At 52.4% G+C, this 22,708-nt stretch overlaps 3 protein-coding genes across 3 annotated transcripts in view; all 3 read left to right on the forward strand.

Moving 5' to 3' along the window:
- Nucleotides 1–22,708, forward strand: part of LOC308235303 (leukocyte immunoglobulin-like receptor subfamily A member 6) — a gene marked incomplete at both ends in the record, with an annotated part of 88,653 nt that overhangs the window by 43,260 nt on the left and 22,685 nt on the right. The window lies entirely within an intron of this gene.
- Nucleotides 169–12,047, forward strand: LOC308235224 (immunoglobulin superfamily member 1-like; the record flags this gene model as incomplete). Its single annotated transcript, XM_080644008.1, has 18 exons — nt 169–181; nt 566–850; nt 996–1,298; nt 1,497–1,793; nt 2,057–2,359; nt 3,657–3,941; nt 4,087–4,389; nt 4,588–4,884; nt 5,148–5,450; nt 6,760–7,044; nt 7,190–7,492; nt 7,691–7,987; nt 8,251–8,553; nt 9,852–10,136; nt 10,282–10,584; nt 10,783–11,079; nt 11,343–11,645; nt 11,932–12,047. 18 exons carry the CDS (start codon nt 169–171, stop codon nt 12,045–12,047), a joined length of 4,881 nt encoding a protein of 1,626 aa, XP_080500134.1.
- LOC308235225 (leukocyte immunoglobulin-like receptor subfamily A member 6) lies at nt 18,261–21,563 on the forward strand (the record flags this gene model as incomplete). Its single annotated transcript, XM_080644009.1, has 6 exons — nt 18,261–18,432; nt 18,532–18,816; nt 18,962–19,264; nt 19,469–19,768; nt 21,280–21,338; nt 21,441–21,563. 6 exons carry the CDS (start codon nt 18,261–18,263, stop codon nt 21,561–21,563), a joined length of 1,242 nt encoding a protein of 413 aa, XP_080500135.1.

The raw sequence follows: 22,708 nt of genomic DNA on the forward strand, positions 1-22,708 counted from the left end.
AGTCCCTCCATGTGGGAAAGGGACTGTCCCTCTTTTTTTCTCTCTTACACATATTTAAGTTCAAGGTGGGCAGGCAGCCGTCACCCTCCCTCCCTCTCTCTAGGACGACTGCCTGACAGACCCTCCCTGTAGGTGCAGCGAGGCCCCAGAGAGGCCTCAGGGGAGAACATGACCCTGCTGTGTCAGTCAAAGAGCCCAAGGGACACTTTCCTTCTGTCCCAGGAGGGGGCAGGCGATGCCCTCCTGCTTCTGAGATCAGAGTACCAAGCTGGGCAGTTCTAGGCAGAGTTCTCCATGAGCCATGTGAACTCAGCCCATGGGGCACCAAAAGATGCTACAGCTCCCACAGCTCCTCCCACTTCCTTCCGTCACTCCCCAGTGAGCCCCTGGAGCTCCTGGTCTCTGGAGAGGGCCCCTGACCCAGACCTTTCTGAGCTCAGTCATTCAGGGCCCTGTGCCAGGAGAGGTGAGGCTAGGATGGAAGAAAGACAATAAGAGTGTCTTGGGCTGAGCTGTGGGATGCGGGTTGGGAGGCCTCTGTAATGTGGCTTCTTGTTTTCTCTAGGGCCCCTTGCAAAACCCACCCTCTGGGCTGAGCCAGGCCCTGTGATCCCCCAGGGGAGCCCTGTGACCCTCTCCTGTCAGGGGAACCCAGGGGCTGAGGAGTACCGTGTGGATAAAGTGGGAAGCCGTGCACCATGGAAAAGAGAGAAGCCACTGAAGCCCGGGGACAAGGTGATGTTCTCCATCACACACATGACACAGCATGATGTTGGGATATTTCACTGTTATTATCGCAGCCCTGATGGCTGGTCAGAGCTCAGTGACCCCCTGGAGCTGGTGACAACAGGTGAGGCGACACTCGGGTGTCCCAGTCTCAGCCTCTGACCTCAGGAAGGGGGTCTGCTCTCAGGTAGTCTCCCTCTCATAGCCCATTCCTGGGGGACATGAGAGAGGTGTGAGCCCATTTAACATGCTTCCTCCTCCTCTCCTAGGATCCTACAGCAAACCCAGCCTCTCAGCCCTGCCCAGCCCTGTCGTGACCTCAGGAGGGAACGTGACCCTCCAGTGTGCCTCAGTGTATGGATATCACAGGTTCCTTCTGACTGAGGAAGGAGATCACAGACCTTTTAGGTCCCTGGACTCACAGACACAGCCCAGTGGGCCGTTCCAGGCACTGTTCCCTTTTGGCCCTGTGACCCCCAGCCAGAGGTGGAGGTTCAGATGCTATGGCTGCTACACGGATAGGCACCATGGGTGCTCACACCCCAGTGACACCCTAGGGCTCCTGGTCTCAGGTGAGTCTCATTATTATGTCATCCATGGATTTTGTCACTAGATACATTCATGGCATCTTTGCTGGGATGGTAGCCCCATGTGAGATGGTGAGGGGAGCACAGGGGCTTCTGGGGTCTCTTCTGTTCTCCTGGAGGTAAAGAAAGAAGATGGGGTTTATGGGAGGAGCAGCCCCTGTAATTCACGTCTGATCTCCCCAGGTGAGTCTGGGAAGCCCTCTCTCCTGAGCCTGCAGGGCCTCATCGTGGCCTCTGGACAGAGCCTGACCCTCCAGTGTCGCTCTGATGTCGGCTATGACAGATTCGCTCTGCACAAGGAGGGGGGACAGGACCTCCCCCAGAGCCTTGTCCTGCAGCCCCAGGCTGGGCTCTCTCAGGCCCACTTCCCCCTGGGCACTGTGAGCAGCTCCCACGGGGGCCGGTACAGATGCTACGGTGGATACAACCTCTCCTCTGAGTGGTCGGCCCCCAGCGACCCGCTGGACATCCTCGTGGCAGGTGAGGAGCCAGTGGGGTCAGTCAGGGACCCAGACTCCGCACAGGCCCTGCTGGGGGTCTCAGATGGTGAGACTAGAATGAAGGTACAGGCCCCAAGGAGGGAGAGAGACAGAGAGAGACGGGGTCTGGGGGTTGTTAGGGGAGAGGGAGAGGCTCAGAGAAACAGAGACAGACGGAGAGGAGGGTCCTCAGAGAGAGGGCTGCTGCCTCTCAGGGCAGAAAAAGGTGGGCAGGCAGCCCTCACCCTCCCTCCCTCTCTCTAGGACAGCTGTCTGACACACCCTCCCTCACGGTGCAGCCAGGCCCCAGGGTGGCCTCAGGAGAGAACGTGACCCTGTTGTGTCAGTCACAGAGGCCGATGGACACGTTCCTTCTGTCCAAAGAGGGGGCAGCCGATCCCCCCTTGCGTCTGAGATCAGAGCACCGAGCTCAGCGGTTCCAGGCACAGTTCTCCATGAGTCCTGTGACCTCAGCCCACTGGGGCACCTACAGGTGCTACAGCTCAGGGAGCACCTCGCCCTTCCTGCTGTCACACCCCAGTGAGCCCCTGGAGCTCCTGGTCTCAGGTGAGGGCCCCTGACCCTGTCTGCTGAGCTGTCAGCTCAGGGTCCCGTCCTGAGAATTCGCGGCTGAAAGGGAAGGAGAGGCCTCTAGGGACGGTCACCCAGACAACGTCTGTCCCTCAGACACCCTCCTAACCCTGCTCAGCGCTCCCCTCACCTGGACCTAGGAGGCACCAGTTGGACAGTGGGAGTGTCTCAGGGGTCACAGGGCAGATGCAGGAGGATCTGAGTGAGGTGGGGACTCCATGGTTAGCCCACACTCTCAAACCTTTCTGGCCTCCTTCCCAGGACCAACAGGGACCCAAGCCCCCGACCCACAGGGCCATGTCTGCAGCTGAGGAACCACTGGGTCCTTCTTGCTCAGAAGGAGCACTGACCCAACTAGCTGGTTCTGAGTCTCTCACAGGATGTGATGGCCCCTGACACCCAAGACTTGCTTGTGTGGGGGTTGGAGTCAGGGGAGATCTCAGGGAAACCACAGGCCTGCAGGGCTTAGAGTTTTCGCGTCCACACCCCTGGGGAATCTGGCTTGGAGACGGGAAGTAGGGCAGGTGAAGGGTGGAGTGGTCATGGCAGTGGGGGATGTTGAGGGCCAGCTTCAGGAGGGGGCTCGGAGTTGAAGTGGGGAGAAGGCAGTTCCCAGGACTCACCCACATCGTGACCCCAGGGGGCTCTAAGGATAGGCTGCTCCCCACCACGTGGTCAGGCCCCAGAGCGGTAAGTGAGGGTCTATGTGAGGCCTCCATGGGGGAAAGGGACTGTCCCTCTCCTTTTCTCTCTTACACATATTTAAGTTCAAGGTGGGCAGGCAGCCGTCACCCTCACTCCCTCTCTCTAGGACGCCTGCCTGACAGACCCTCCCTCTAGGTGCAGCCAGGCCCCAGCAAGGCCTCAGGGGAGAACGTGACCCTGCTGTGTCAGTAACAGAGCCCCAGACACACTTTCCTTCTGTCCAACGAGGGATCAGGCGATCCCCTCCTGCTTCTGAGATCAGAGTACCAAGCTGGGCAGTTCTAGGCAGAGTTCTCCATGAGCCATGTGACCTCAGCCCATGGGGCACCAACAGGTGCCACAGCTCACACAGCTCCTCCCCCTTCCTTCCTTCACTCCCCAGTGAGCCCCTGGAGCTCCTAGTCTCTGGTGAGGGCCCCTGACCCTGTCCTTTCTGAGCTCAGTCAATTTGGACCCTGTGCCAGGAGAGGTGAGGCTAGGATGGAAGAAAGACAATAAGAGTGTCTTGGGCTGAGCTGTGGGATGCGAGTTGGGAGGCCTCTGTAATGTGGCTTCTTGTTTTCTCTAGGGCCCCTTGCAAAACCCACCCTCTGGGCTGAGCCAGGCCCTGTGATCCCCCAGGGGAGCCCTGTGACCCTCTCCTGTCAGGGGCCCCCAGGGGCTGAGGAGTACCGTCTGGATAAAGTGGGAAGCCGTGCACCATGGAAAAGAGAGAAGCCACTGAAGCCCGGAGACAAGGTGATGTTCTCCATCACACACATGACACAGCACGATGTTGGGATATTTCACTGTTATTATCGCAGCCCTGATGGCTGGTCAGAGCTCAGTGACCCCCTGGAGCTGGTGACAACAGGTGAGGCGACACTCGGGTGTCCCAGTCTCAGCCTCTGACCTCAGGAAGGGGGTCTGCTCTCAGGGAGTCTCCCTCTCATAGCCCATTCCTGGGGGACATGAGGGAGGTGTGAGCCCATTTAACATGCTTTCTCCTCCTCTCCTAGGATCCTACAACAAACCCAGCCTCTCAGCCCTGCCCAGCCCTGTCGTGACCTCAGGAGGGAATGTGACCCTCCAGTGTGGCTCAGGGCATGGCTATCACAGGTTCCTTCTGACTGAGGAAGGAGATCACAGACCCTTTAGGTCCCTGGACTCACAGACACAGCCCAGTGGGCAGTTCCAGGCCCAGTTCCCTGTGGGCCCAGTGACCCCCAGCCAGAGGTGGAGGTTCAGATGCTATGGCTGCTACACGGATAGGCACCATGGGTGCTCACACCCCAGTGACACCCTAGGGCTCCTGGTCTCAGGTGAGTCTCATTATTTTGTCATCCATGGATTTAGGCACCAGATACATTCCTGGCATCTTTGCTGGGAAGTTAGCCCCATGTGAGATGGTGAGGGGAACGCAGGGGCTTCTGGGGTCTCTTTTCTTTTCCTGGGGGTAAAGAAAGAAGAAGGGGTTTATGGGAGGAGCAGCCCTTGTAATTCACATCTGATCTCCCCAGGTGAGTCTGGGAAGCCCTCCCTCCTGAGCCAGGAGGGCCCCATTGTGACCTCTGGACAGAGCCTGACCCTCCAGTGTCGCTCTGATGTCGGCTATGACAGATTCGCTCTGCACAAGGAGAGGGGACAGGACCTCCCCCAGAGCCTTGTCCTGCAGCCCCAGGCTGGGCTCTCTCAGGCCCACTTCCCCCTGGGCACTGTGAGTAGCTCCCACGGGGGCCGGTACAGATGCTACGGTGGATACAACCTCTCCTCTGAATGGTCGGCCCCCAGCGACCCGCTGGACATCCTGGTGTCAGGTGAGGAGCCACTGGGTTCAGTCAGGGACCCAGAATCTGCACAGGCCCTGCTGGGATCTAAGATGGTGAGGCCAGAATGAAGGTACAGGCCGCAGGGAGGGAGAGAGACAGAGCGAGACGGGGGGTGGGGGGTTGGGAGGGGAGAGGGAGAGACTCAGAAAAACAGACACAGACAGAGAGGAGGGTCCTCAGAGAGAGGGCTGTTGCCTCTCAGAGCAGAACAAGGTGGGCAGGCAGCCCTCACCCTCCCTCCCTCTCTCTAGGACAGCTGCCTGACAGACCCTCCCTCACGGTGCAGCCAGGCCCCAGGGTGGCCTCAGGAGAGAACGTGATCCTCCTGTGTCAGTCACAGAGCCCGATGGACATGTTGGTTCTATCCAAAGAGGGGGCAGCCGATCCCCCCTTGCGTCTGAGATCAGAGCACCGAGCTCAGCGGTACCAGGCACAGTTCTCCATGAGTCCTGTGACCTCAGCCCACTGGGGCACCTACAGGTGCTACAGCTCAGGGAGCACCTCGCCCTTCCTGCTGTCACACCCCAGTGAGCCCCTGGAGCTCCTGGTCTCAGGTGAGGGCCCCTGACCCTGTCTGCTGAGCTGTCAGTTCAGGGTCCCTTCCGGAGAATTCGGGGCTGAAAGGGAAGGAGAGGCCTCTAGGGATGGTCACCCAGACAACATCTGCACCTCAGACACCCTCCTAACCCTGCTCAGCGCTCCCCTCACCTGGACCTAGGAGGCACCAGTTGGACAGTGGGAGCGTCTCAGGGGTCACAGGGCAGATGCAGGAGGATCTGAGCGAGGTGGGGACTCCATGGTTAGCCCACACTCTCAAACCTTTCTGGCCTCCTTCCCAGGACCAATAGGGACCCAAGCCCCCGACCCACAGGGCCATGTCTGCAGCTGAGGAACCACTGTGTCCTTCCTGCTCAGTAGGAGCACTGACCCAACTAGGTGGTTGTTAGTCTCTCACAGGATGTAATGGCCCCTGACACCAAAGACTTGCTTGTGTGGGGGTTGAAGTCAGGGGACATCTCAGGAAAACTACATGGCTCCAGGGCTCGGAGTTTTCATGTCCACACTCCTGGGGAATCTGGCTTGGAGACCGGAAGTAGGGCAGGTGAAGGGTGGAGTGGCCATGGCAGAGGGGGATGTTGAGGGCCAGCTTCAGGAGGGGGCTCGGAGTTCAAGTGGGGAGAAGGCAGTTCCCACATCTCACCCACATCGTGACCCCAGGAGGTTCTGAAGATAAGCTGCTCCCCACCACATGGTCAGGCCCCAGAGGGGTAAGTGAGGGTCTCTGTGAGGCAGTGGTGAGTGCCTCCATGGGGGAAAGGGACTGTCCCTCTCCTTTTCCCTCTTACACATATTTAAGTTCAAGGTGGGCAGGCAGCCGTCACCCTCCCTCCCTCTCTCTAGGACGCCTGGCTGACAGACCCTCCCTGTAGGTGCAGCGAGGACCCAGCGAGGCCTCAGGGGAGAACGTGACCCTGCTGTGTCAGTCAAAGAGCCCAAGGGACACTTTCCTTCTGTCCCAGGAGGAGACAGGCGATGCCCTCCTGCTTCTGAGATCAGAGTACCAAGCTGGGCAGTTCTAGGCAGAGTTCTCCATGAGCCATGTGAACTCAGCCCATGGGGCACCAAAAGATGCTACAGCTCCCACAGCTCCTCCCACTTCCTTCCGTCACTCCCCAGTGAGCCCCTGGAGCTCCTGGTCTCTGGAGAGGGCCCCTGACCCAGTCCTTTCTGAGCTCAGTCAATTTGGACCCTGTGCCAGTAGAGGTGAGGCTAGGATGGAAGAAAGACAATAAGAGTGTCTTGGGCTGAGCTGTGGGATGCGGGTTGGGAGGCCTCTGTAATGTGGCTTCTTGTTTTCTCTAGGGCCCCTTGCAAAACCCACCCTCTGGGCTGAGCCAGGCCCTGTGATCCCCCAGGGGAGCCCTGTGACCCTCTCCTGTCAGGGGCCCCCAGGGGCTGAGGAGTACCGTCTGGATAAAGTGGGAAGCCATGCACCATGGAAAAGAGAGAAGCCACTGAAGCCCGGAGACAAGGTGATGTTCTCCATCACACACATGACACAGCACGATGTTGGGATATTTCACTGTTATTATCGCAGCCCTGATGGCTGGTCAGAGCTCAGTGACCCCCTGGAGCTGGTAACAACAGGTGAGGCGACACTCGGGTGTCCCAGTCTCAGCCTCTGACCTCAGGAAGGGGGTTTGCTCTCAGGGAGTCTCCCTCTCATAGCCCATTCCTGGGGGACATGAGGGAGGTGTGAGCCCATTTAACATGCTTCCTCCTCCTCTCCTAGGATCCTACAGCAGACCCAGGCTCTCAGCCCTGCCCAGCCCTGTCGTGACCTCAGGAGGGAACGTGACCCTCCAGTGTGCCTCAGTGTATGGATATCACAGGTTCCTTCTGACTGAGGAAGGAGATCACAGACCCTTTAGGTCCCTGGACTCACAGACACAGCCCAGTGGGCCGTTCCAGGCCCTGTTCCCCTTTGGCCCCGTGACCCCCAGCCAGAGGTGGAGGTTCAGATGCTATGGCTGCTACACAGATAGGCACCATGGGTGCTCACACCCCAGTGACACCCTAGGGCTCCTGGTCTCAGGTGAGTCTCATTATTATGTCATCCATGGATTTTGTCACTAGATACATTCCTGGCATCTTTGCTGGGATGGTAGCCCCATGTGAGATGGTGAGGGGAGCACAGGGGCTTCTGGGGTCTCTTCTGTTCTCCTGGAGGTAAAGAAAGAAGATGGGGTTTATGGGAGGAGCAGCCCCTGTAATTCATGTCTGATCTCCCCAGGTGAGTCTGGGAAGCCCTCTCTCCTGAGCCTGCAGGGCCTCATCGTGGCCTCTGGACAGAGCCTGACCCTCCAGTGTCGCTCTGATGTCGGCTATGACAGATTCGCTCTGCACAAGGAGGGGGGACAGGACCTCCCCCAGAGCCTTGTCCTGCAGCCCCAGGCTGGGCTCTCTCAGGCCCACTTCCCCCTGGGCACTGTGAGCAGCTCCCACGGGGGCCGGTACAGATGCTATGGTGGATACAACCTCTCCTCTGAGTGGTCGGCCCCCAGCGACCCGCTGGACATCCTGGTGGCAGGTGAGGAGCAAATGGAATCAGTCAGGGACCCAGACTGTGCACAGGCCCTGCTGGGGGTCTCAGATGGTGAGGCTAGAATGAAGGTACAGGCCCCAGGGAGGGAGAGAGACAGAGAGAGATGGGGGCTGGGGGTTGGGAGGGGAGAGGGAGAGGCTCAGAGAAACAGAGACAGACGGAGAGGAGGGTCCTCAGAGAGAGGGCTGGTGCCTCTCAGGGCAGAAAAAGGTGGGCAGGCAGCCCTCACCATCCCTCCTTCTCTCTAGGACAGCTGTCTGACAGACCCTCCCTCTCGGTGCAGCCAGGCCCCAGGGTGGCCTCAGGAGAGAACGTGACCCTGTTGTGTCAGTCACAGAGTCCGATGGACACGTTGCTTCTATCCAAAGAGGGGGCAGCCGATCCCCCCTTGCGTCTGAGATCAGAGCACCGAGCTCAGCAGTACCAGGCACAGTTCTCCATGAGTCCTGTGACCTCAGCCCACTGGGGCACCTACAGGTGCTACAGCTCAGGGAGCACCTCGCCCTTCCTGCTGTCACACCCCAGTGAGCCCGTGGAGCTCCTGGTCTCAGGTGAGGGCCCCTGACCCTGTCTGCTCAGCTGTCAGCTCAGGGTCCTGTCCTGAGAATTCGGGGATGAAAGGGAAGGAGAGGCCTCTAGGGACGTTCACCCAGACAACGTCTGCACCTCAGACACCCTCCTAACCCTGTTCAGCGCTCCCCTCACCTGGACCTAGGAGGAACCAGTTGGACAGTGGGAGTGTCTCAGGGGTCACAGGGCAGATGCAGGAGGTTCTGAGTGAGGTGGGGACTCCATGGTTAGCCCACACTCTCAAACCTTTCTGGCCTCCTTCCCAGGACCAACAGGGACCCAAGCCCCCCACCCACAGGGCCCATGTCTGCAGCTGAGGAACCACTGGGTCCTTCTTGCTCAGAAGGAGCACTGACCCAACTAGCTGGTTCTTAGTCTCTCACAGGATGTAATGGCCCCTGACACCAAAGACTTGCTTGTGTGGGGGTTGGAGTCAGGGGAGATCTCAGGGAAACCACAGGCCTGCAGGGCTTAGAGTTTTCGCGTCCACACCCCTGGGGAATCTGGCTTGGAGACGGGAAGTAGGGCAGGTGAAGGGTGGAGTGGTCATGGCAGTGGGGGATGTTGAGGGCCAGCTTCAGGAGGGGGCTCGGAGTTGAAGTGGGGAGAAGGCAGTTCCCAGGACTCACCAACATCCTGACCCAAGGGGGCTCTAAGGATAGGCTGCTCCCCACCACGTGGTCAGGCCCCAGAGCGGTAAGTGAGGGTCTATGTGAGGCCTCCATGGGGGAAAGGGACTGTCCCTCTCCTTTTCTCTCTTACACATATTTAAGTTCAAGGTGGGCAGGCAGCCGTCACCCTCCCTCCCTCTCTCTAGGACGCCTGGCTGACAGACCCTCCCTCTAGGTGCAGCCAGGCCCCAGCAAGGCCTCAGGGGAGAACGTGACCCTGCTGTGTCAGTAACAGAGCCCCAGACACACTTTCCTTCTGTCCAACGAGGGATCAGGCGATCCCCTCCTGCTTCTGAGATCAGAGTACCAAGCTGGGCAGTTCTAGGCAGAGTTCTCCATGAGCCATGTGACCTCAGCCCATGGGGCACCAACAGGTGCCACAGCTCACACAGCTCCTCCCCCTTCCTTCCTTCACTCCCCAGTGAGCCCCTGGAGCTCCTAGTCTCTGGTGAGGGCCCCTGACCCTGTCCTTTCTGAGCTCAGTCAATTTGGACCCTGTGCCAGGAGAGGTGAGGCTAGGATGGAAGAAAGACAATAAGAGTGTCTTGGGCTGAGCTGTGGGATGCGAGTTGGGAGGCCTCTGTAATGTGGCTTCTTGTTTTCTCTAGGGCCCCTTGCAAAACCCACCCTCTGGGCTGAGCCAGGCCCTGTGATCCCCCAGGGGAGCCCTGTGACCCTCTCCTGTCAGGGGCCCCCAGGGGCTGAGGAGTACCGTCTGGATAAAGTGGGAAGCCGTGCACCATGGAAAAGAGAGAAGCCACTGAAGCCCGGAGACAAGGTGATGTTCTCCATCACACACATGACACAGCACGATGTTGGGATATTTCACTGTTATTATCGCAGCCCTGGTGGCTGGTCAGAGCTCAGTGACCCCCTGGAGCTGGTGACAACAGGTGAGGCGACACTCGGGTGTCCCAGTCTCAGCCTCTGACCTCAGGAAGGGGGTCTGCTCTCAGGGAGTCTCCCTCTCATAGCCCATTCCTGGGGGACATGAGGGAGGTGTGAGCCCATTTAACATGCTGCCTCCTCCTCTCCTAGGATCCTACAGCAGACCCAGCCTCTCAGCCCTGCCCAGCCCTGTCGTGACCTCAGGAGGGAATGTGACCCTCCAGTGTGGCTCAGGGCATGGCTATCACAGGTTCCTTCTGACTGAGGAAGGAGATCACAGACCCTTTAGGTCCCTGGACTCACAGACACAGCCCAGTGGGCAGTTCCAGGCCCAGTTCCTTGTGGGCCCAGTGACCCCCAGCCAGAGGTGGAGGTTCAGATGCTATGGCTGCTACACGGATAGGCACCATGGGTGCTCACACCCCAGTGACACCCTAGGGCTCCTGGTCTCAGGTGAGTCTCATTATTTTGTCATCCATGGATTTAGGCACCAGATACATTCCTGGCATCTTTGCTGGGAAGTTAGCCCCATGTGAGATGGTGAGGGGAACGCAGGGGCTTCTGGGGTCTCTTTTCTTTTCCTGTGGGTAAAGAAAGAAGAAGGGGTTTATGGGAGGAGCAGCCCTTGTAATTCACATCTGTTCTCCCCAGGTGAGTCTGGGAAGCCCTCCCTCCTGAGCCAGGAGGGCCCCATCGTGTCCTCTGGACAGAGCCTGACCCTCCAGTGTCGCTCTGATGTCGGATATGACAGATTCGCTCTGCACAGGGAGGGGGGACAGGACCTCCCCCAGAGCCTTGTCCTGCAGCCCCAGGCTGGGCTCTCTCAGGCCCACTTCCCCCTGGGCACTGTGAGCAGCTCCCACGGGGGCCGGTACAGATGCTACGGTGGATACAACCTCTCCTCTGAGTGGTCGGCCCCCAGCGACTCGCTGGACATCCTGGTGTCAGGTGAGGAGCCAGTGGGCACAGTCAGGGACCTAGACTTTGCACAGGCCCTGCTGGGATCTCAGATGGTGAGGCCAGAATATAGGTACAGGCCCCAGGGAGGCAGAGAGACAGAGAGAGACGGGTGGTGGGGGGTTGGGAGGGGAGAGGGAGAGACTCAGAGAAACAGACACAGACAGAGAGGAGGGTCCTCAGAGAGAGGGCTGGTGCCTCTCAGAGCAGAACAAGGTGGATAGGCAGCCCTCACCCTCCCTCCCTCTCTCTAGGACAGCTGCCTGACAGACCCTCCCTCTCGGTGCAGCCAGGCCCCAGGGTGGCCTCAGGAGAGAACGTGATCCTGCTGTGTCAGTCACAGAGCCCGATGGACACGTTGCTTCTATCCAAAGAGGGGGCAGCCGATCCCCCCTTGCGTCTGAGATCAGAGCACCGAGCTCAGCAGTACCAGGCACAGTTCTCCATGAGTCCTGTGACCTCAGCCTACAGGGGCACCTACAGGTGCTACAGCTCACGCAGCACCTCCCCCTTCCTGCTATCACTCCCCAGTGAGCCCCTGGAGCTCCTGGTCTCAGGTGAGGGCCCCTGTCCCTGTCTGCTGAGATGTGAACTCCGGGTCCCATCCTGAGAATTCGGGGCTATAAGGGAAGGAGAGGTCTCTAAGGATGGTCACCCAGACAACATGTGCACCTCAGACACCCTGCTAACCCTGCTCGGCCCTCCCCCTCACCTGGACCTAGGAGGCACCAGTTGGACAGTGGGAATGTCTCGGGGGCCACAGGGCAGATGCAGGAGGATCTGAGTGAGTTGGGTTCTCCATGGTTAGCCCACACTCTCAAACCTTTCTGTCCTCCTTCCCAGGACTCTCTGGGACCCCAGTCCCCCATCCCCAGGGCCCATGTCTGCAGCTCAGCAACCACTGGATCCTTCTTGCTCAGAAGGAGCAATGCCCGCCCCCCCACCCAGGTGGTTCTTAGTCTCTCACAGGATGTAATGGCCCCTGACACCCAAGACTTGCTTGTGTGGGGGTTGGAGTCAGGGGAGATCTCAGGAAACCACAGGCCTCCAGGGCTCGAGTTTTCGGGTCCACACCCTGGGGAATCTGGCTTTGACACCGGAAGTAGGCAGGCGAAGGGTGGAGTGGTCATGGCAGAGGGGGGATGTTGAGGCCCAGCTTCAGGAAGGGTCACCGAGTTCAAATGGGGAGAAGGCAGTCCCCACGAGGCTCTGAGGATAGGCTGCTTCCCACCATGTGGTCAGGCCCCCAGAGGGGTAAGTGAGTGTCTATGTGGGGCTCTGGTGGGTTTCTCGATGGGCGAAAGGGACTGTCTTTCTCCTTTTCTCTCTGAAACATATATATATATATATATATATATATATATATATATATATATATATATATATATATATTTAACTTAATCTTTTTTATTATTTTTAAATTTTATTTTATTTTTTACCATATTACAAATAGTAGTACATGTATGTGCTTTTTCCCATTGACCGTCCTCCAGCCTCCCCTACCCTCTGGCGCATGCCTTCATGTCACCCCTCAAGTGTCTTGTGTCCATTAGTTGTGCTTATATTCATGCATACAAGTCCTTTGGTTGTTCTCTACCCCTCTCTCCAACACTCTCCAGCCTTCCCCCTGGAATTTGACAGTCTGTTAGATGATTCACTGCCTCTTTATCTATCTTTTTATTCATCAGGTCATAATGTTCTTTATTTTCCATAAATGAGTGAGATCATGTGGTATTTTTCTTTCTTTGCCTGGCTTATTTCTCTTAGCATAATGCTCTCCAGGTCCATTCATGCTGCTGCAAATGGTAAGAATTCCTTTTTTTTTTAGCAGTGTAGTATTCCATTGTGAAGATGTACCATAGTTTTCAATCCACTCATCTGCTGATGGGCATTTAGGCTGTTTCGAAATCTTAGCTATGGTAAATTGTGCTGCTATGAACATAGGGGTGCATACATCCTTTCTGATTGGTGTTTCTGGTTTCTTGGGATATAGTCCTAGAAGTGGGATCACTGGGTCAAATGGGAGTTCTGTTTTTAGTTTTTTTGAGGAAACTCTACACAATTTTCCACAGTGGCTGCACCAGTCTGCATTCCCACCAGCAGTGCACGAGGGTTCCTTTTTCTCTGCATCTTCGCCAGCACTTGTCGTTTGTTGATTTGTTGATGATAGTCATTCTGACAGGTGTGAGATGGTACCGCATTGTCGTTTTGATTTGCATCTCTCGGATAATTAGTGACTTTGAGCATGTTTTCATATGTCTCTTGGCCTTCCTTCTGTCTTCTTTTGAAAAGTATCTATTTAGGTCCGTTGCCCATTTTTTTATTGGATCCTTTATCTTCCTTTTGTTATGTTGTATGAGTTCCCTGTAGATGTTGGAGATTAAACCCTTATCTGTGATAACATTGGCAAATATGTTCTCCCATACAGTGGGCTTTCTTGTTGTTTTGTTGATGGTTTCTTTTGCTGTGCAAAAGCTTTTTGTTTTGATGTTGTCCCATTTGTTTATTTTCTCTTTAGCTCCCATTGCTCTAGGAGCAGTATCATTGAAGAAATTGCTTTGGTATATGTCTGAGATTTTGATGCCTGTGGATTCCTCTAGTATTTTTATGCTTTCCCGTCTTATGTTTAAGTCCTGTATCTATTTTGAGTTTATTTTTGTGTATGGTGTAAGTTGGTGGTCTAGTTTCATTTTTTTTTGCATGTATCTGTCCAATTTTCCCAACACCATTTATTGAAGAGAGTGTCTTCACTCCATTGCATGTTCATGCCTCCTTTTTAAAATATTAATTGAGCATAGTGGTTTGGGTCTATTTCTGGGTTTTCTATCCTATTCCATTGGTCTATATGTCTGTTCTTGTGCCAGTATCAGGCTGTTTTGAGAATAGTGGCTTTGTAATACAGCTTGAAATCTGGTATTGAGACCCCACCCATTTTGTTCTTTCTCAGGATTGCTGCAGCTATTAGGGGTCTTTTTTTTTTTTTTTAATTCCAGATGAATTTTTGGAGAGTTCTTTCTAGGTCTGTGAAATATGCCATTGGTATTTTAATGGGGAGTGTATTGAATCTATAGATTGCTTTGGGTAGTATGGACATTTTGATGATGTTGATTCTACCAATCCATGAACATGGTATATTCTTCCATCTCTTTATGTCTTCCTCTATCTCTTTTTTCAGTGTCCTGTAGTTTTCCGCGTATAGGTCTTTTACCTCCTTAGTTAAGTATTGTCTCTCTTTCTGTAAGTTTACTATTGGTGTATAGAAATGCCATAGATTTCTTGGCATTAATTTTGTATCCTGCTACATTGACGAATTCATTTATTAAGTCTAATATTTTTTTGATGGAGTCTTTAGGGTTTTTTATGTACAATATCATGTCATCTGAATAAGGACAGTTTTATTTCTTCTTTTTCAATTTGGATGCCATTTATTTCTTCTTCTTGTCTAATCACAATGGCTAATACTTCCCGTACTATGTCGAACAGGAGTGGTGAGAGTGAGCATCCCTGTCTTGTTCCTGTTGTTAGGGGAGATGATTTTAGTTTTTGCCCATTGTGTATGATGTTGGCTGTGGGTTTATCATATATGGATTTTATTATGATGAGGTATGATCCTTCTATCCCCACCTTGCTGAGTGTTTTTATCAAGAAAAGGTGTTGTATTTTGTCAAATGCTTTTTCTGCATCAATTGATATGACTATGTGATTTTTACCTCTCAATTTGTTTATGTGATGTATCACGTTGATTGACTTGCGGATATTATACCATCCTTGCATCCCTGGTATAAATCCTCTTTGGTCATGGTGTATGATCTTTCTGATGCACTGCTTAATCCGATTTGCTAGAATTTTGTTGAGGATTTTGGCATCTATGTTCATGAGGGATAGTGGCCTGTAATTCTCTTTCATTGTGTTGTCTTTATCTGGTTTTGGTATTAGGGTGATGCTGGCTTCATAGAATGAGTTTAGAAGTGTTCCTTCCTCTTGAATTTTTTGGAATAGTCTGAGGATGATAGGTTTTATTTCTTCCTTGAATGTTTGGTAAAACCCCCCTGTGAAGCCATCTGGCCCCGGGCTTTTGTTTGCTGGAAACTTTTTGATGACTGCTTCAATTTCTTCCATAGTTATTGGCTTATTGAAATGTTTAGATTCTTCCTGATTGAGTTTTGGAAGGTTGTGTTTTTCTAGGAATATGTCCATTTCCTCCAGGTTGTCTAGTTTGTTGGAATAGAGTTGTTCATAGTATTTTTTAACAGTCCTTTGTATTTCGATGGGGTCTGTTGTTATTTCTCCTCTTTCATTTCTGATTTTGTTTATTTGGGTCCTCTCTCTTTGCTTCTTGGTGAGCCTGGCTAGAGGTTCATCCATCTTGTTTATCCTTTCAAAGAACCAGCTCTTGGTTTTGTTGATCTTTTGTATTGTTTTGTTTTTTTGTTTGTTTTTGTGTTTTTTTTGGTCTCTATGTCGTTTATCTCCACTATGATCTTTATTATTCCCTTTCTTATGCTTACACTGGGATTTTCTTGTTGCTCTCTTTCTAACTCTTTGAGTTGTAGAGTTAGGTAATTTATTACCATTGTTTCTTGTTTTTAGCAGTAGGCTTGTGGAGCTATGAACTTCCCTCTCAAGACTGCTTTCACTGTGTCCCATAGATTTTGGATTGTTGTGTTTTCATTGTCGTTTGTTGCCATGATGTTTTTTATTTCTTCTTTGATCTCTCTGGTAACCCAGTCATTGTGTAATAGCATGCTATTTAGTCTCCATGTGTTTGATTTTTTTTATTGTTTTTATTGTTGTTGATTTCCAGTTTTATGCCACTGTGATCTGAGAAGATGCTTGATATGATTTCTTCTTGAATTTGAAGAGACTTTGCCTGTGACCCAATATATGGTCTATCTTTGAAAATGACCCATGTGCACTTGAAAAGAATGTAGATTCTGTGGCTTTGGGGTGAAATGTTCTGAAGGTGTCAATTAATTCCATCTGATCTAGTGAGTCATTTAGGATTGATGTTTCTTTGCTGATTTTTTGGTTAGAGGATTTGTCCAATGGTGATAGTGGGGTATTAAAGTCCCCTACTATGATTGTATTGCTGTCAATCTCTCCCTTGATATCCTCCAGAAGTTTTTTTATGTATTTGGGTGCTCCTGTATTGGGTGTGTATATGTTTACCATAGTTATTTCTTCATGTTGGATTGCTCCCTTTAGTATTATGAAGTGGCCTTCCTTATCTCTTTTTATGTCCTTCAGTTTGAGATCTAATTTGTCAGATATAAGTATTGCTACCCCAGCTTTTTTTTTCACTTCCATTCACCTGAAAAACCTTTCTCCATCCCTTCACCCTCAGTCTCTGTGCATCTTTTTTTCTGAGGCGAGTTTCGTGTAGACAGCAGATATATGGGTCATGTTTTTTTATCCACTCCGTTACCATATGTCTTTTGATTGGGGCATTTAATCCATTTACATTTAAAGTTATTTTTGATAGGTACTTGTTTGTCACCATTTTATTCTTTACCCCTGTGTTCCTTTTTCACTTCCTATTTCTTCTTTTTACAGCAGACCCTTTAGCATTTCTTACATTGCTGGTTTGGTGGTAATAAACTCCCTAGTCCTTTTTTTGTCTGTGAAGCTCCTGATTTCACCCTCAATTTTGATTGATAGCCTTTCTGGGTACAGTATTCTTGGATTCAGGCCCTTCCTTTGCATGACTTTGTATATTTCATTCCATTCCCTTCTGGCCAGATGTGTTCCTGTTGAGAAATGAGTCGCTAGTCTGATGGGGGATCCTTTGTAGGTAACTTTCTGTCTGTCTCTGGCCGCTTTTAAGATTCTTACTTTGTCATTGGTGTTTGCCAATTTAATTATAATGTGCCTTGGTGTCGGTCTTTTGGGCTTCATTTTGCTTGGGACTCTGTGAGCTTCTTGGATTTGTGTGGGGTTTTTTCTGCCCTATATCAGGGAAGTTTTCTGTCATTATTTCTTCAAACAGGTTTTCTATTCCTTGCTCAGTTTCCTCTCCTTCTGGCACCTCTATTATGTGGATGTTGTTTTGTTTCATATTGTCCTGAAGTTCCCTTAGGCTCTCCTTCTGTTTTTTAACTTTTTTTTCTAGATGCTGCTCTGCTTTGGTATTTTTTCCTACCTTGTCTTCTAGCTCACTAATGCAGAACTCTGCTTCTTATAGTCTACTATTGATGCTTTCTATTGATTTCTTTATAGAAGAGATGTCACTTTTCATTTCTTCTTGGTTCTTCTTCATTTTCTCTTGGTTCTTACAAATATTGTTGAATTTGTCTTGCATTCTTTTCAGCAACCTTATGACCATTTCTCTGAATCATTTCTCTGACAGGTTGCTTGCCTCCATTTCCTTCACTTCCTTTTCTGGTGATGCCTCCTTTTCTTTCATATGCGGGGTGTTTCTTTGTCTCCCCATGATCTCTCTTCTCCAGATGTTTGGTTATGTAGTTCTCTCTCTCTTTTATCTAAGCAAAATCTAACCTTTCCGTGAGAAGGTGCAGAGCTGCTCTGAGTCTGCATATTCGTGTTGCTTGGGGTCCAGTGTTCCTGGATTCACAGCTCTTCCCTGGGAGTTGTTGTTGTAGATTCCCGGGATTTTTAGACTTCCAATAACAGTCATTCTCCCCTTCAAGATGGCGCAGTCTCTATGTCAGAGCCGGTTGCTCCGGGAGGGATTTCAGCAGCAGTGGAGGCTGCCCGGTCAGGGGAACCCTGCCTAGCAATTCCCAACAGTCCCTTGGAGTATTGCTTTCCCTCAACTCACAAAAAAACACTCCCCATGCTATCACACACACTCCTTTCATTCTCTCACTCACACACTATCTTGTAGTCTGCCTTCCTGTTGGTAGCCATCTTCCCTAATATATATATATATATATATATATATATATATATATATATATATATATATATATATATAGTACAAAGTGGGCAGGCAGCTGTCACCCTCCCTCCTTCTCTCTAGGATGGTTGCCTGACACACCCTCCTTCTTGGTGCAGCCAGGCCCCAGCATGGCTTCAGGGGAGAACGTGACCCTGCTGCGTCCGTCACACAACCCAAGGGACATTTTCCTTCTATCCAAGAAGAGGGCAGCTGATCCCCCCCGCTGCATCTGAGATCAAAGCACTGAGCTGGACAGTTCCAGACAGAGTTCTCCATGAGCCATGTGACCTCAGGCCAAGGGGGCACCTACAGGTGCTACAGCTCAAACAGCTCCTTCCCCTTCCTGCTGTTATACCCCAATGAGCCCCTGGAGTCCTGGTCTCTGGTGAGGGCCCCTGACCCTGTCCTTTCTGAGCTCAGTCATTCAGGGCCCTGTGCCAGGAGAGGTGAGGCTAGGATGGAAGAAATACAATCACAGTGTCTTGGGCTGAGCTGTGGGATGCGGGTGGGGAGGCCTTTGTAATGTAGCCTCTTGTTTTCTCTAGGGCCCCTTCCAAAACCCACCCTCTGGGCTGAGCCAGGCCCTGTGATCCCGCAGGGGAGCCCTGTGACCCTCTCCTGTCAGGGGACCCCAGGGGCCGCAAAGTATCGTCTGGATAAAGAGGGAAGCCCAGCACCATGGAAAAGAGAGAAGCCACTGGAGCCTGGTGACAAGGTGATGTTCTCCATCACACACATGACGGAGCGTGATGCTGGGAGATATCACTGCTACTTTCTCAGCTTTGATGGATGGTCAGAGCGCAGTGACCCCCTGGAGCTGGTGATGACAGGTGAGAGGACACTCATGGGTCCCAGTCTCAGGTCATTCCCTCAGGAAGAGGGTCTTCTCTCAGGGTGTCCCCCTCTCACAGCCCAGCCCTGGGGAACATGAGGGAGGTGTGAGCCCATTTAACACGCTGCCTCCTCCTCTCCTAGGATCCTACAGCAAACCCAGCCTCACAGCTCTGCCCAGTCCTGTCGTGACCTCAGGAAGGAACGTGACCCTCCAGTGTGATGCATGGGAGGAATTTGACAGATTCATTCTGACTAAGGAAGGAGATCACAGGCTCTCCTGGAGCCTGGAATCACAGCCACAGCCCAGTGGTCAGTTCCAGGCCCTGTTCCATGTGGGCCCCGTGACCCCCAACCACAGGTGGATGTTCAGATGCTATGGCTGCTACAGGGACAACCCCCAGGTGTGCTCACACCCGAGTGACGCCCTAGGGCTCCTGGTCTCGGGTGAGTCCCATTATTACTTCATCCCTGGATTGAGGGACCAGACATATTTTGGGTGTCTTTGCTGGAAGGGGACCCCATGTGAGAGGGGGAGAGCAGGGGCTCCTGGGCCAGACACAAAGAGAGAGACAGTGATACCAGGGACCCAGGCCAGGAGAAGGGGTTTATGGGAGGAGCAGCCTTTCAATTCACGTCTGGTCTCTACAGGTGAGTCTGGGAAGCCCTCCCTCCTGAGCCAGCAGGGTCCCATCATGGCCTCTGGACAGAGCCTAACCCTCCAGTGTTGCTCTGATGTCGGCTATGAAAGATTTGCTCTGTCCAAGGAGGGGGGACAGGACCTGCCCCAGAGCCTTGTCCTGCAGCCCCAGGCTGGACTCTCTCAGGCTGTCCACTTCCCCCTGGACACTACCAATGGCTCCCACGGAGGCCGGTACCGATGCTACGGTGGATACAACCTCTCCTCTGAGTGGTCGGCCCCCAGTGACCCCCTGGACATCCTGGTGGCAGGTGAGGAGCCAGTGGGACCTCACAGGGAAGCCCCAGGATGTGATGAAATGGGGCCTGTCCCCTCTGTCTCAGTGACGGTGACACTGTACAGGGAGGGATGGGCAGGACAAGGGTCCGGGCCCGCAGTCCTCCCCCTCAGCTCAGGTTCAGCTAAGAGGAGGGAACAGTGTGGATCAGTCCTGGCTCAGCTCCTGGCTCTGCTGCTCCTGCTCTGGGGCTGGGTGGTCCCTTCTCTCCTCTGAGTGTGGGGTTCCTGTCTGCTCATCCCTGGTCCCATCCTGCTCACAGGCTGATGGGAGATGAGGTGACATAAGGGCCTCACAGAGCTCAGGAAGGCAGAGCCCCCAGCCCAGCCTGACCTTCCCAAGGAGGTGTCAGGGCCTGCAGGGTGGGATGGATGAGGAAAGACTCAGAGTCCACCCCTCATTCTGCCCCTCCTGTCCCTGCTGTGCTGGGGGCAGGTAATGAGGAAGGACCCTCAGCTCCAGATGAGACCTGGACAGGCCCCTGCAGAGGAGGAGCTCAGAGCATGAAGCTGGTGTCCACCTGGGAGGTGGGGGAAGAGGGGCAGTGTGAGGACAGCACAGGGAACCCACAGTCCTGGGTTCCAGTCCCAGTCCTGCCCTGTCCAGGCTGGGTGACCTGGGGCACGTGGTTAACCTCTCTGAGCCTCAATGAAGTGGGTGGTGGGGGTCAGCAATGCCTGGTGTATGACTGCTGTGAGGTTAGAGGAGATAAATGACAGGTCCCAGCACATGCCTTGCACACAGTAGGTGATCATTAAAAGGCATCATTGACTCATTCATGAAGTTACTAATGTCCTAGGTCCCAAATGGCACTGGATAGAGCTCTTGGTGGCCTTGGTCCTGCTGCTCTCCCTCCTCCTCTTCCTCCTCTTCCTCCTCCTCCGACACCGACGTCAGAGCAAAGGCAGGACCTCAGGTGAGTAGGGAAGGGAGTGACCTGGGTCACACAATGGGGAGCTCAGAGCACCTGCCACAGGAAAACCAAATAGATGAAGAAGGTCAGCTGGGAAAAAGATATCTCCAGAATCTCAAATCAGAAAACCTAGGAAGAATACACTCATTGTCAGCACAGATGCACAGAGGTAAGGTCATCTTTCATCCTTTTTAATCTCATGAATAGGAAACATTCTCACAAGTGCTTTTCCCAAATCTATTGATAAGATCATGTGATTTTTATCCTTCATTGTGTTGATGTGGTGTATCATGTTTATTGATTCGCAAATATTGAACCATCCTTGAATCTCCAGAAAAAGTCCTCTTGGTCATGGTGTATGATCTTTTTAATTTATTGCTGGATCTGGCAACATGAGGACAATTGACAGGAGGATTTCAACAGTGGAATCAAGGAGATTGCTGTTCTGTCTCACTGTCTCTCTCCAGCAAATCAGGCAGGATAAAGACCCCCAGGGAATCTGTATGCCCAGGTGAACTGCTCAATATCATGACTCAGGCAGGTAATGACCACCTCTCCTTCTTCCCTGTCAGGGGCATTTTTGGACACGAAGGACAGACAAGCAGAAGAGGACAGACAGATGGACAGTCAGGTGGGTCCCATCCTCCCCAGGCCTCGAGGCTTCTCAAACCCCAACCATGTTTCATCTCTCTCTCTCCCCCTGCTCCAGGCTGCTGCATCTGACACCCCCCAGGATGTGACCTACATCCAGCTGAACCTCTTGCCCCTTCGACTACAGACAAGTGCACCCCCATCCTCCCCATCAGAGGAGCCCCCAGAAGGGCCCAGTGTGTACACTGCTCTAGCTATTCACTAGTTCAGGTGGAACTCAGACCCCCACACTCCAGGGCGGGTCCTGCAGAAACCCCAGAAGGCAGTAAAGCTGCCCCCCCCCGACACTCAGCTAGTGCCCCACCCACCGTGGAGACCTGAGGTTCCCCTGGGACTCTCAGGGAGTCACCTCATTCTATAGTCAAAGATAAGCCAATATCTCTACATTTGGAAATCAAAGCAACAGACTTCTCAATAACCAACATGTGAACAAAAACAAGTGAATGTTTTAACTGAAATTGTAATGTAAATGTGACGCATCAAACGTATGAAATGATAAAATTAAGAACCTTAATAAATCAATGGCCTAATATATCATGTCAAGAATTTAGGGGTAAAAACAACCATTGCATTGAATCTTTAGATCCATAGACAACTCGATGATAAAGATGTGGTGTGTATGCACTATGGAATATAAACCATGCATAAAGAGAATGAAGTCCTGCCATTTGGGACAACATGGATGGACCTAGAGGGTATTATGCTGAGTGAAATGATTCAGACAAGGAAAGATGTCACTTGTCGGAAACTGACCATCTTCCCCCCTAGCAGAAAGGTGTGGACAAGGAACCTGGAAGGCTGGTTAACCTTGGAAGCTCTGAAAGGTCAGAGCCAACCACTCACTGTCTAGTTGAAACAATGGTAGCTGAAGCAACTTCCACCTGTCAATCTTATGTAAATCCTTGCTGATTGGCTATTACTGGAATTGCCTGCCTCTATGGGTGGATCCCAAACCTTAATAAAAGGGGTAGCAAGGCCAGAGCAGGGTGTAGAGTTGGGCTCCTGCCTGGCCCCCAATACCGCCAAATTAATATTTTTCTAGTCTCTTTCATTTGTGTGCGGCCTCCTCCAGAACCGGAACCCTGAACCACGCGGGACATGAAAGGGGTTCCCACAGTCACTTATCTCTGGGATTTTTCACATCCTCAAAGCAAAGGGAACAAAAGCAGATGCATAGAAATAAATAACAAACTGATGGCTGCCAGACGGGAGGGGAGGAAGGATGGGTGAGAAGGGGAAGAAAAGATAGTCAATAATAATTATCCTATCCATGCTGTACACCAGAAACTAATATGATATTGTATGCCAACCATGCTTTAATAAAAACGTCAATTAAAAAATGATTAAACA

The sequence above is a fragment of the Plecotus auritus genome (genome assembly GCF_963455305.1).
Source record: "Plecotus auritus genome assembly, chromosome: 10".
Classification (NCBI taxonomy): Eukaryota; Metazoa; Chordata; class Mammalia; order Chiroptera; family Vespertilionidae; genus Plecotus; species Plecotus auritus.